At 35.8% G+C, this 14,144-nt stretch overlaps 1 protein-coding gene across 1 annotated transcript; it reads right to left on the bottom strand.

Moving 5' to 3' along the window:
* Positions 1 to 6,681: 6,681 nt before the first annotated feature.
* Positions 6,682 to 10,806, bottom strand: LOC149817147 (uncharacterized). Its single transcript, XM_089987814.1, has 3 exons — positions 10,663 to 10,806; positions 8,318 to 8,604; positions 6,682 to 7,334 (listed from the first exon to the last, which is right to left on the bottom strand). The coding sequence occupies exons 1-3, from the start codon at positions 10,774 to 10,776 to the stop codon at positions 6,803 to 6,805; spliced, it is 933 nt and encodes a 310-aa protein (XP_089843940.1). The 5' UTR covers positions 10,777 to 10,806; the 3' UTR covers positions 6,682 to 6,802.
* Positions 10,807 to 14,144: the final 3,338 nt, after the last annotated feature.

Below are 14,144 nucleotides of genomic sequence, written 5' to 3'. Positions count from 1 at the left end.
TTGCAAAATATCGAGAGCATATTTTCGTTAAGATAAGAAAATATCATTTTTGGATCTTGCAACTTTAATGCCGAGAAAATATTTTAATTGTCTAAGGTCTTTTAATCAAAATTATTGATTGATGTGAGACTTAAGTTGTTCGATGTATGTAACATCATCTCCTATAATAATAATGTCATCCACATAAACTAGAACAAAAATGTGTGCCACATTAGTAGTCTTAAAAAAATGAATAATCAGCTTTAGATTATGTGAATCCTTCTTGAAGTAGATAATGTGATAACTTGGCAAACCAGTTTCTAGAAGATTGTTTGAGTCCGTACAGTGATTTGTGCAACTTGCAGACTTTATGCTCTCCTTGAAAAGAAAAACATGGTGGTAAGTCCATATACACCTCTTCATCAAGGTCCCCGTGAAGAAAGACATTGTTGACGTCTATTTGATATAGATGTCAATTCTTGATTGCTGCAATAGCTATCTGAAATTGCATTGTTACTAACTTCGCAATGGGAGCAAATGTCTCATTATAATATATTTCTTCAATTTGGGTATAGCCCTTGGCCACGAGGCGAGCTTTATATCTTTCAATGGATCCATCAGAGTGATTCTTAATTTTATACACTCATTTATAACTAATGGGGTGTTTGTCCATGGGTAGATCTACAATCGACCAAGTATTATTTTCTTTCAATGACCTAATCTATGAAGTCATAGCATCATACCAACATTGAAATTTTATGACATGAGAAAAAGTTTTAGGTTCTTAGTGTTGGGAAATGACACTTAAGAAGATACAATGTTGGGAAATGACACTTAAGAAGATACAATGTTCCTTTGAAAAATGGTCATAACTTATGACTTTGGATAACTCGTGATCCGTGTTGTGAACCTTCTATCTTGTATCAGTTGATTGAAGTATGGGAGCAACCATATAACAGTTGTAATCTTTGAGATGCAGTAGTGGTTGAAGGGTTCTTTTGGATCTTCGAAGATAAACTTGAGTTGGTTCAAGAGTTCCATGACTAGAAGATTCAGGATTTGAATCAAGGTGACCAAGGTTAGGGATCTCATTTACTTGAATATCATAGGGTTCTTGAATCTCATAAGGTTGAGGCTTGAATACAGAGATGGGTAGGATACACCCTTTTCCTTTATCAGGATTGTTATGGTCTTGAAAGGAAAACACGTTTTTATAAAACTTTACATCTCGACTAACAAACTTTTTTTTTTGTTTCAAGATCATATATACGATAACAGACTTAACCATATGGATACCTTATGAAAACTCCTTTGCATGCACGATTATCAAATTTATGAGAGTGATGTATGTTGTGAGTATAACATAGACATCCAAAAACACAAAAATGATTATAAATAGGGTTCTTCCCATGAAGTAACTCATAAGGTGTTTTGCTCAATAAAGGTTTGGAGGGAATGCAATTAATAATATATGCAGCTATTAAAATGCATTCTCCCCAAAACTTAATGGGTAAGAAGGCTTGAAATTACAAGGCTTTCACAACATTGAGTAAATCTTTGTACTTGTGTTCGACCACTCCGTTTTGTTGGGGGGTTGCAACACAATTATGTTGGTGTTCAACCCCCTTTTCTTTTAAAAAATTTTGCATGTCATTTGAAAAAAACTCACTCCCATTGTTAGATCTGAGACTCAAAATCTTACTATTGAATTGGTTTTCAACAAGTAAGATTTTTTTTTTATCTGGACTATGGTTTCTGATTTATGCCGTATGAGATGAACCCATATGGTTTTGGAAGTCAAGAAGTATTGGGTTTTGGATAGCGAGATGATTTGATATCCTCCCCATATGTCATAATGGATTAATTGAAAAGGTTTTGACGAAGAAATCAACCTACTATGAAAACGAAGGCGAGTTTGCTTGACCATATAACACTTATCACAATGATTGTGAGGAACACAATCATGTAATTTATTATCATTTATAAGAGTTTGCAATCTAGTATTTGAGAGATGTCCAAGTCTCAAGTGCCAGAAATTAGAATCAAATAACGAACTACTCATGGAAAAATTATCACCAATCTAAAAAATAGAGTCCACCATGTTGCTTACCTATTCCAATCTTCTTCTTTGAGAGATGGTCCTGAAAAACATAATGATCATGATAAAATAAAACATCACATTTCAGATCTTGGATTAATTTACTCACAGAAATAAGATCGAACCAGAATTCTGGAACAAAGAGAACATTTGAGAGAAGAAATCTTGCTGCCAATTGGACACTACCCATGTGGGTCACATGTGTAGATGATCCATTTGGTAATCTAGGAGGAAAAACAGTGGGCCTTGGAAGAATTAGATTTGATAAAGAATTAGTAATATGATTATTGCGCCTGTATCTATGATCCAGTTTTTGGACGATATGAAGCAAACAAAAGAAGCATCAAGATTACCGGTTAGGTTGACCGTAGGTGTTGGTTTGAGATTACCTAATTTAATCGCAGCTACTATTTGGTTAAGTTGTTCCTGGGTAAGTCGTTGGGGGCTTTGAACATAAACAGATTTGTTGCCTACAGAAGACACAAAGTTGGCGCTACCCTGACTCTATTGATGAGCATTGGAGGGAGTACCAGATTGATTTGGAAACCCATTGAGGTAAAAACATTTGGCCTTAACATGATAGAGTTTTTTGTAGTGGTCACACTTTGGACAAACACGATTCTGTCGATTTCTATTTGGGTTCACGTTGGTCTGAGCATTGGATCCATTTGTGATTGCCACCACTAGTTCTTGGTTAGTCGTCACCTTAAGATCACTTTGCCTTTCTTCCTGCACAAGCAGTGCAAAGGCTTTAGATATATTTGGCAATGATGTCATCAGGAGCAATTAGTTCCTTATGGCACTGCAGCTCTCATTGAATCCCATTAAGAATTGTATAAGTCTTTTCAAGTTTTGTTGCTCATGGATAGCCTTCATTGTTCCGCATATGCACGACGGACTGGTCATGTACGTGGACAGCTCGTCCCATAGGCCCTTCATTTTAGTGTAATAAGTTGTCATAGAGGTTTGCATCTGTTTGAGATTTATGATATCTTGTTGAATCTGATATATGCGTGAAACATTCGATTGAGAGAATCGATCGCAGAGTTCAGCCCATACTTCAACAACAGTTTTTGCATAGATGATGCTTGAGGATAGATCTAGATGTAGTGAGTTGAGGTGCCATGACAGAATCTAAACTTGTTTTTCATAGAGAGTGTCATAGTGATAGCACGACACCATCTGATATAGTTGTCACCGATTAATGGCAGAGATACTAGTGCCATGCTAAGGTTGTCTGAGTGATGGAGGAAAAGCGGGCTCTCCATTTTTTTGGGGTTCTGGCTTGATGCACTTTTATTCTCGCTATCCATCATGTCGAGTTGTCACCTGAATGCTCTGATACCATGAAAGAGAAATGGAATCGAGAATATGAGAAACGTATCCTTGTTTTCTCTCTTAAATTATTTTAATTAGAAGAGGACGACACACACACACACACACACACATATATATATATATATATATATATATATATATATATATATATATATATATATAGAGAGAGAGAGAGAGAGAGAGAGAGAGAGAGAGAGAGAGATTACACACAAACTTAACGTAAAAAATACATTTTACAATAACCAAATGTTATAATAACCGAGTCTTGATTGTCATTGTGATCCCTTGATTATCGTCACCGTATGTACAACATTTTCTTGATAATAGTTGTGATCCCTTGAGCATCGATATTATTCTCTTAATTACTATTGTGATCCCTTGATTATTGGCACTATGCATGACATTTCCTTGATAATCATTGTGATCTCTTGATTATCAAGATTATTCCCTTGATTACTGTTGTGATCCCTGTATTATCGGCTTAATCTCTTGATTATCGAGACTATTTCCTTGATTACCGTCATGATCCCTCTATTATCGACTTCATCGATAGATTTTCTGGGCTATTGTACATAGTAAAATGTACATGTGAAAATCTTTGACAAAGGCTTTGAGATGTCAGCAGGAGCATTAGGCTGGTACTTGTATCATAGATGTATGATTTGTATGTTGTGTACTCTGCCGCTGTCCTGTACAGTCATTTTGTTCACTTCTGCTTCTCTAGTTAACATAGAGATGTTGCTTGCTTGGTGTCTTGCTTTATGATGTTTTTTCTCTTTGGAATTGTGTTTGTTGGTTTTTCAGTGTGAGTGATTCTGTTGTACAACCAAAATGAGTAGACATTGGTTTGTTTCATTCAATGTGGACTAGTCGGGTCATAACTCATTTTAGTGATTTTATGGTCGATTTTATTGAAATCTTCAGGTTTACTTGAGATCTATCTGAGTGATGATGTGAAAGTTATGGTGGTAGTGGTACATACTCCATCTACTGATAAAATTGGAAACCGTTGAATGATTCAGCTGAAAGAGTCGGTCTTTTGGCAAAGACAATCTTCCGTACAATTCTCTTTTCCAAATATATATATATATATATATATATATATATATATATATATATATATATATATATATATATATATAGAGAGAGAGAGAGAGAGAGAGAGAGAGAGAGAGAGAGAGATGATGGGGTACTCCCGGAGCACCTATTCCCACCTAATAAAAACTTCAAAATTTCAAAAAATTTCAGCTTTTTTCATTGATCAGACCCATGGATATGATCTACAATCATTATTTAGTGGGAAAAAAGTTTTGGACCATGTGATTATGGCATACAGGTAGGGTTTTTAGGATCTTCAAAAATCAATGGCTCACAATGTACCAAAAAATAATCACTTAAAAAGCCTATTTTTATATCCAAAAAACATGATTCTTATCAAATAAACTGTGCAAAGTACATCCATAAGGACTGATTGAGAAGATGCAACTTATAACATGCAACTTACAACTATGATTTCAATTAGATGAGAGTATGTGCATTCGAAGTACCTTAGCATTACACGTATATGTATATATATACTGTAATACATTTGTGTTAAATAAAACATATTAAATGGGTTTTTCATGGGTTTTTTGTTTTATTTTTAAATTTTGACCATACTGATGTGATTTACTTGATTTTATAGGGATCAGTTCTTGAAGCATTAGATTCTGACATATGGGTGGGTTTTTATAAGGTCAAAAAATTCAACAGTCTAAAATCTTTGTAAAATTTTAAGCTCCAAATATCATTTTTTCATAGAAAACACATGATCCAGGTGTGGATTCCTAGTAAATTGATCATGCCCAACACATTACCGAAAAACCAATTTAGCATGTTTCATTTAGCATATTTTATTTAGCAAAAATGTTTATATATATATATAGGTAATGTATTAGTAGTGTTGCCTTTACATACAAATGCCTCCTGATCTCCCATGCACAAGTTGTGTTGATCCAATTCGACTTCATGGATAAGGATTCATCATGTTCAAAACAGTGGGAACCAGCTTTTGGATCATGTTTTTTCGATGAAAAAACACAATTTTATGATAGAGGAAAGTATCACACATTGTAGGCCATAGATTTTTGAAGCCTTATAAAATCCTGTGTGTGCATAATCGGATGATTCAAGAGTCAATTTTCATCAAGTGAAACATGTAGATCACATCTGTAAGGTTAGTTTCATGAAAAACAACAAAAAAATGAAAAAAAAAGGCATTTGCAGGTAATGGCTGAGTACTCTCTCATGAGAAAGTGGAGTTGATAAAATTCAGATCGTGTAGTAAAGTCTTGGGCTACCAACTTGAGCTCTCTAATGTCAATTGATGCAGGCCGTTTGCCGGCAGATCCAAAAATGTGAACACATTAAGACATCGTATAGAGCATGACTCAGCCCATTCAAATGAACTTTTGATTGTCTTCTGGTTTTTTGTACGCGGAGTATGACAGACTGAAGATGGAAAGATGGAAGAAAGCACAATATGTCCAACATGGATCACGTTAAACCCACTGTTTCCACTGCAGCCACCACTAGGGACATAAACGGTTCGAATGTGGCTCATATCATATGCAACTAATTGGATGTTGGCCAAACGGATTCGGATTTGTAAAGTGAAATGCTCATACAAAATCCTGTTTTTTACATGTAAACATATTCAGACATCCATCAAATCCAGATATATGTTGGATTAGGTAGCAAAAAATTAAAACCATATCCACATTCGAATATAATTGGATGTGGTTTCGGCTTATCAAATCGAAAAATGATTAGAGGATACAATCTGATCCATTGACATCCCTAACCACCACCATCACAAATACTGCTGCAGATGGGACTAGGCCACTGTGATCACCACCACCACTACATGCAGGGTGGAGTAAGAGCAAGAAGATGCCAAGTCATAGCTGGTGAAGATGAACAGGAGCTAAAGAATCTAAGCAGCTACTTGTCCCTCTTTAATATGATGTCTATCATGGGACTCACCTGGCATCTTGTGCACCTTTCTCAAAGGCCACAGCTGAGCTATTAACAGGAGCATCAGATTATTGTTAGTATGATTATATATGCTTGTATGTTGGTAATTTGTCCATGTACAGTCATTTTGTTCACCTCTGCTTTTGTAGTCTTGAAAAGATGGCTGGTATTTTCCAGTGTAATACTTGTTTTATTTGTATATTCTATTGGTTTTCAGCGAACCTTTTGATGCCCATCTAATTTTTGGGATGACATGGTGACATTTCATTCTTAATCCAGCTCATTTTATCAAAGAAAAGAAGAAAAGAAGAAAAGCTAACCTGCAGGTTTTTACAATATATGATAGAATGGAAGCAAACTGAAATTCAGAAATCAATCATTCTTCCTCGACAATACATCATGAAACCAGTTTCTCATCAGAATGAAGGCATTTTCTGCATCTTCATCTTCCTCAGGAGATTCAGGCTGGTGGGCAAACCCGTGACCTCGCCCAGGGTATATAACTGCTCGAGATCCAGGGAGGTTCCTCTCTATATCTATCAGTACTGATGTCGGGCAAAATGGATCCTTGTCACCTGCAATGTAGAGTACAGGAACCTTCACATCAGCAGCTAGAGATGGTGTCATTCTAGTTCCATAGAAGCATACACCTGCAGCAAAGTTCCCTTGTTTGTCATTGGCCAATGTCTTGACCAGCCATCCACCACCAAAGCAGAAGCCGATGATGCCAAGCTTCTCAGATTGCTGTCCAGCAGCTGTGAACTCATCAATCATCCATTGTGTGCAAGTGTCGACGTCTTTGGCAAGCCTATCTAGTGGTTGCTTCTGCACCCATTCTTCAAACTCTGCATTGGGTCTTTCTTTGTTCCATGGGTCACCACGAAAGAGGTCTGGTACCAGGACACTGCAACAGTTAAGACAGCAAAATGTGAGACCTGAGGTATTTTACATGATTTCAATTGCCAATATTCATTCTTGCAGTATAGAATTAAGATAGCATAGAATGCAGAGACATGACCATGTCATGTAGAGGATGAGATCAAGAATTCCACACAGAAGGCTACAGAGCATAATGTGTTGCATATGAAAGGGAGATGAGTCATCATAAGTGCAATCTTTGATACGGTGCAAGCAAAAGGAATAAAAAATAAAGAGACTGCAAATTTTATTGCAGTTGCACTCTTAGACTTTAGTAACAACTCCTAGTCGCACAGACACTGGATTTTAGACATTCGATTCATTTGAATGATAAGACTACAAAAGGGTTCCCTAGGCAATGCACCACTGACCAGAGACTGTGATGTAGCTACAGTATGAAACACATGTACTGTATGAAACTTTGGCACTTTGAAACATATTCATTGTTACATAAGGGAATCATTATTATATAGATATTGAAAAAGATTAGAGCTCAATTAAGTTGCTAGTGCATGAAGTTGTATAGTACTGATATGTACAGTATCACAACATGCACAACATGAGAAATTGTTCAGATGCATTACTGAGTGCTGCTTGACACACTAAACTACCTTAATTCTGTATTTTAAAGGTGCTTCTTAGGAACTCTCATCTCTTGTAATAACTTTATCACAATGATGTCCTCATTAGGAAGACCTGAATCAGAAATAAACAGCATAAAAGAGTGAAGTTAAGAATATTCAAGTTTAAGTAGGTATAACTGTTTCAACATCATTTATGAACGTGATCTTTTGTCTGTAAATCAGGAAGAAGCAAACTGTTTGAACCAAAGATTGACAAGGAATAAGAATAAACAGTACAGTATGGCCATCCATAGTAAAAGGATGTTTTTAAACATAAGTATTGGATAAATTGGAGTTAACTACTCAAAGAAAGAGCATGGCGGATTTGCAAGTGCAAGAGACATACTTGTATCCGCTGCAGGAAACACGATATGCAAAGTCTCTTGTAGATGAATCCTGAAAACCAAGGATATCACTAAGAAGTAGGATACCTCTTCCATTGTTGTTTTTAACTGCCTCCAACAAATAAGCACGAAATGTGTCCTCATCTTCTCCTAAAGAAAGCTCAACTCCTTTAACTAGTTCACAAGCTTCATCTATGCCATCATCAACCTCTATTTGGCTATCTGATATGTTACTAGTTGCATTTGTTCTGAATGATAGGCATGCATTTTGATGCCTTCCACGTTTCCTCTGCAAAAAAACTGAATGTTATTGCCCACATGCAGGATGGACAGATACAAGAAAAGATAAAAATTGTGCATCATAATCATCAAAATAATTTGAAGGCAGCAGTCAAAATGACAGTTTTAATCTAATAAAATAAAAATAAGAAGGATTTCAGTGTACTTGGAAAATTTTCCTATGGTCTTAGAAAGGTGTTCCTGCAAGCAACGAGCTTAATAATCTACCACATCAGAATGGGAAGATAATGGTGGTTGGAATACTTAAAGTTTTGGATAATAGGTATAAAATAGAACAGCTTCATAAACATAATACAGTTTAATAGATTTTGTAATTTAGTGGTACAATATAAAGACAAGGATTCTTTAATAGAAAAAATGCAAAGATCCTTCAAGAGAAAAATAAAGCGGAAGACAAGGAAATAGATTACTCAAAACACATTTAGATAATCAGAGATGAAAACAAATGAATTAATAAAAATACTTGGCCTGCAAGAACATGATCAAGAACTAAATAAGTTGGCAAAATGAAAAAGTAATATTGAAGAAATGACCCAGGAATTTAGATGCCCAAAGGGAAGCATAATCGGTTATCAAAAGTTTTGTGCCAACAGGAACATAATCAGCAAATGCCAAGAAGCAAACAGGCCAATCTAAGCTAAAAGATAAATGCATTAAAAACCTTCAAAGGGGTGCAACTTGAATAACTACTTGTTAGTATCTAGTGTTTCTAGCGTTGTTATAAAAAGCTCATCATCAAATTGATCATTGTTTTCCATGACAAGGGATCATTTCTATAGAAAAAGAAAAGGGTCCTGGTCTTTGGTGGTAGCAGTTGTATTAAGTATCCAATATCTAAATGAGCAAAGGGACTTTTCACCTCCCAATCCTCAATGCTATTGTTGCTGATGGTGAATTCAGATATATGGCACTCAAGGAACATGAGACACTGCCGAAAAGCAGCATAGTTTTGTATGTTCATCCAATATGTGTCATGAGTTCAGAAGAAAATGGGAGAATTTGGGTCTTCATGTTTGTAATTTCATATACGTATGATCATTTGTTACCATAGGATACTGAAAATGATTTACAGAATGCCTGTCAAGAGAAAAATGATAACCCCCTCAACTTTTGACATGTTCATACTCGCTATATCTTGCTACGCAATCAGGCACAAACATGTGAAATGTGCTTGTAAAATTTGGTAGTACAGTGTGAAAATGTTCACGGGTTGTGGTACAGCCAATCTCACAAGCGCTAATGTTCCTGCGCTCTGTGCACTTGTGCAGCGAAATTCGATCCAGAATTCAAAATGCAAAACTAAGAATTAACACTATAAGGACATCTTCATCCAATTGGCTTCAAAAACCAAATTGGAAAACTCACACAACTTGATGCAAATGGGAGCGAGGCCAAGTCAGACAGAAGCTTGAACGCGTCGATTAGCTTCATCTCCAAATCTGTTCCTCAACCTTAGTATAATCAGTTTGGTTTCTGGACATCGAATCTCATACTATCGCACACTGGCATTACAAAGTGATAATCAACTAGGCATAGGGATTCAGTGATTCCCACCGACTAATGATAACAGATAATTCATTCCAATGAAGAACATTAAAAGCACCATGTGAATAAGGCATTGATCATCAAACAAGGTACTTAAATTGGCATTTGAATCTTTTAAAAAGAAAGTTAATAACCTCCCAATCAAGCAAACGGTAAGCATCTTTCCAAAGTAAAAGAATAGACAGTCTGAATCAACATATTATATGGAGTAGCTCAAGCAAACACTATACAGTTAAGCTAACTTAGTTTCCTTGGACAGAAAATCTGGAGATTTCTCTTTGGGGATTCAGTTCTCTCAAACAGGAAGTTGGAACTGAACTCACAGCAGAAAATTAAGTAATTAACTCACAGAACTACCAACACATGTAGAAAATATGGAGTTTAGGATGTCACCAACTAAGCAAAATGTAAAAAAGACAAGTGCCCATTTAAAGTTTGGCATCTGAAACAGTATGGAAGGCATACGTTTAGCTGAGAATCAAGAGTGCGGCTGTCTACTCACAGATGCTGGGAAGAGATTTCGCCTAGTTGGTGAAGGCAATCGAAGTTGGTGGTTGCTACAATTGAGGAGAGGGGAGCCCTTGAGGACTACATTGTGTAACACGAGCGTTGCCATTCTCTACTACGTTCACGCTCTAGAGAGAGAGAGAGATCTTTCTGCAATCAATTTTGGCCTCAATTTAAAGGGGGACAAGTCCACAACTATTTTAGCGTGTAGTTCAACGGTGACGTGTTTGTAATCCACTACGTCAAGTCACACAACACCAGTTTTAGCAAACGGGTGGGGCCCACTTTGAAATCAGTAAAAATATGATTATCGTATACGTGGCAAAGTGAAAGCGTCGGCCTTGTTATTGGAATCTAACGTTATGTCTTCTAATTACTATTTAGTTTTTCTTATAAAAAGTTTATTTGATAGATCAGCGAAGGGTCAAGTCGGCCCTTGGGAATATGCCGTACAATTAGAATGTCAACGGGTCGGATCTAGGCATTACTGAATCCAACCTAATGGGAGTCTGATTGAAAAAGATAGAACCAAACCCAAATCCAACTAGTCCAAAATCCGATATTTACACTTAATCGGATTTCGGATTTCAATAAAAAATTAATATTGAATCTTAATCTGATTTTTAATCGGATCCAGATTTGGCAACCAAATCCAACTAATTGAATTTGGATTCGGGTTGGATAGTGGGTTACAACCTACCTGTTGACATCCCTAGCTACATTTATGCAATGAATGACATCCAACGTAGGTGAGCCCCACATTTGTTTAAGAAAGTGGTGGGGGTGAACGGCATCCGAGGTACCCTTGATGGAGAGCAGGTGATCTCTCAAATCACTTTAAGAAAGTGATTTGACATCTTCACCGTCCATTGCTTCATCCCATGAAGACCTCATAGTCATTGTGTACATTGTGGATGTTGAGGATGCCAAATCACCGAGTGTTGTTAAAATAGATGTGAATTGATTGATTTAGATCGAATCGATCTTTTTTCGGAACAACATGGGAGGCTGATTAGCCCCCCTTAAAAAAATTAGCCAATCTTCACTTTTGGCTGATTTTGCAGTGAATTGATTCGCTTGCATATTTTTAAAAAAATATTTATAAAAATAAAAATAAAAACAACTTTGAAATGGACCGATTAAAAGACAATTTGATTGGATTGGATTCAGACCGATTTTATCATTTTTTTTAGAAACCGATTGACTTAGTGAACTAATTTTAACAACATTGCTCCTATCGATATTACTGCCCTGCTCATCTGTTAGGGGAGACTTATGATTGTCGCCAAACTGATGAGTCGTGGCAAGTTCGAAACCCACAAGGGGTGTGTCCTTAGCACAAAATGGAAGCTGAGTATACTTCAGTGGGCAGGAGGGGACCTCAAGGTTTTTATCAACCAGAGGCCTGCCAATATGCAAATATCAGTGATTGGGGGATTTCCTTGTCATAGACCAAAAAAAAAAAGTTAGTGTGTAATGGATCAGACCCACCATATGTGATCCAGCTGGATCTGGACATGGACTTGGTCTGGGCTTTGTAGATTTGGGTTGTGTTGGTTCAACAAAGTTCTGTCCTAATCACACATGCCTGAATTCCTATTTGGGTTTAATCTTTAGTATGACCTTTCAAATATTATCGTTGACCTATAAATTCATTTATTTGGACATGCACTTGTGAGGCTATTTTGAATCTAGCTCTCAAAGATCCCAGGTCCAACCGAGCCTCCATGTAAGGCCGGGTACTCGAAAGCTCATCTGGTACCTGGCCCAATGCCCATCCCTATGAAGAGGTACCCGTGATTCTAGTGCTGGTAAACGAGCTAAACTAACTGAATAGAATGTGTTCAAGCTCAGCTCATTTTGGTGGCGAGTAGATTGAGTTTATAGCAAGCTTGAGTTAAATGAGTTGAGTTCGAGCTCGCTCATTTACACAAAAAAATAATAATAATTGGCCTCTAAACCTACTGAGCCAAGCTCAAACCCTTTCATTTTATAAACAAATACATTGTTGCAATGCTCTACGCAATCGGATTTTAACTTTGAACTTATTGCTTAAAAGCCAAACATTTCAACCATATGTACTCCAAAGATATAAAATAGACGGAAAATGATCATATTGTCCTTATAAAATGGCACAATTTTAAAAATGCCTCATAATTTGCCAAAATCCTCTTTATACCCAAATTTTTGATTCTCAACTTTTTTAATATATTTTTACCTTTTACACAAGTGAACCACTGATGTTTGTGCGATAAATACATACACCATACAAAGATCGCAACATCTTAATAACAAGGAGATTCACATAAAAATTTCACTAACCTAATAAAATCTGAATAAAAGAATCTGGGAACATGGTTAAGTTGAATTCCAATAAGGGAGATTTTCATATCAAATGTGTGCATTTTTTATGTTTGCAAGCCCTATATGAATCTTATATTAATTTAAAAGTTATAGCTCAGCAGGTTCGCTTCATACATTTGTGGTAGTCCTGACATTCAAGAAAACCTTATGTGAACTTCTTTTAACTAAAACCCAAGACGTACGTTCATAAATATCTGTATGATATTTGTAAATATAAATTATGAATGATCTTACATTCACATGTTTACTGACCGATTACAGGTTCACGTCACACATTTATGAAAGTAGCAACCTTCACATGAATACCATGCAAACCTCCTCTAACTAAAACTATAAAGTTTGTTGATACCTTTGCAAATGTTCGTCTTGACTATCATAAAGGCACCAATACCTATTTTAAGATGAGATATATTGTCACATAAGCACACCTCATATGTAGTGTAAATATAAATATAAATATAAATATGTAATATAACAAAGAACCAATACACTATGAGAGATACATTGTCATATTTTGTAAAAGAAAATCAAAGTTATGGTTCTCTAAGATACATTGCCATTTGTTGTGAACAATAACATTAAGCAATTAGTTTATGTGAGTCAGAAGAAAAATATGACTCACTATCGAGACTCACTGAGAACCACGTGTTAAGGTAAGTGGTCTTTGATAATTCTTTTTCTCTTGTCTCATCTCGTATATAAATGCGTTCAATTATGGTAATAAATATTTCTAGATGTTATATAATCAACATTTGTGATACATTCATGTTAGATTTAAATCAATCTTTATATAAACCTAACAAACATGCTAACACTTACATCATGACTCAACAATATCTTCATACTAAAATCACACTCGTGTTCTTATTGTTTTGGCTGCTTATTTAGATGGTTGCCATCCATATATTTTCATGACCAATTGCAATTAAATATAAATACATAAATGTACTACAAATAAATGTATAAACACAACTTATTTTCTTATACATCTTACATCAATTGGTTGTTCTTCTATAACTGGTGGTTTGATTGTAGCCTTTTTTTCTGTTGTCGTGTTTCTCTTTATGTGATTTATTCATATCATCCAAAACCTAAGATATACATAGAAGACAT

The sequence above is a fragment of the Nuphar pumila genome, chromosome 14, assembly GCF_984573655.1.
Source record: "Nuphar pumila chromosome 14, dmNupPumi1.hap1.1, whole genome shotgun sequence".
NCBI classification, from domain to species: Eukaryota; Viridiplantae; Streptophyta; class Magnoliopsida; order Nymphaeales; family Nymphaeaceae; genus Nuphar; species Nuphar pumila.
The sequence above is the reverse complement of the archived record's forward strand: the minus strand, read 5'-3'. Positions and strand labels throughout refer to the sequence as shown.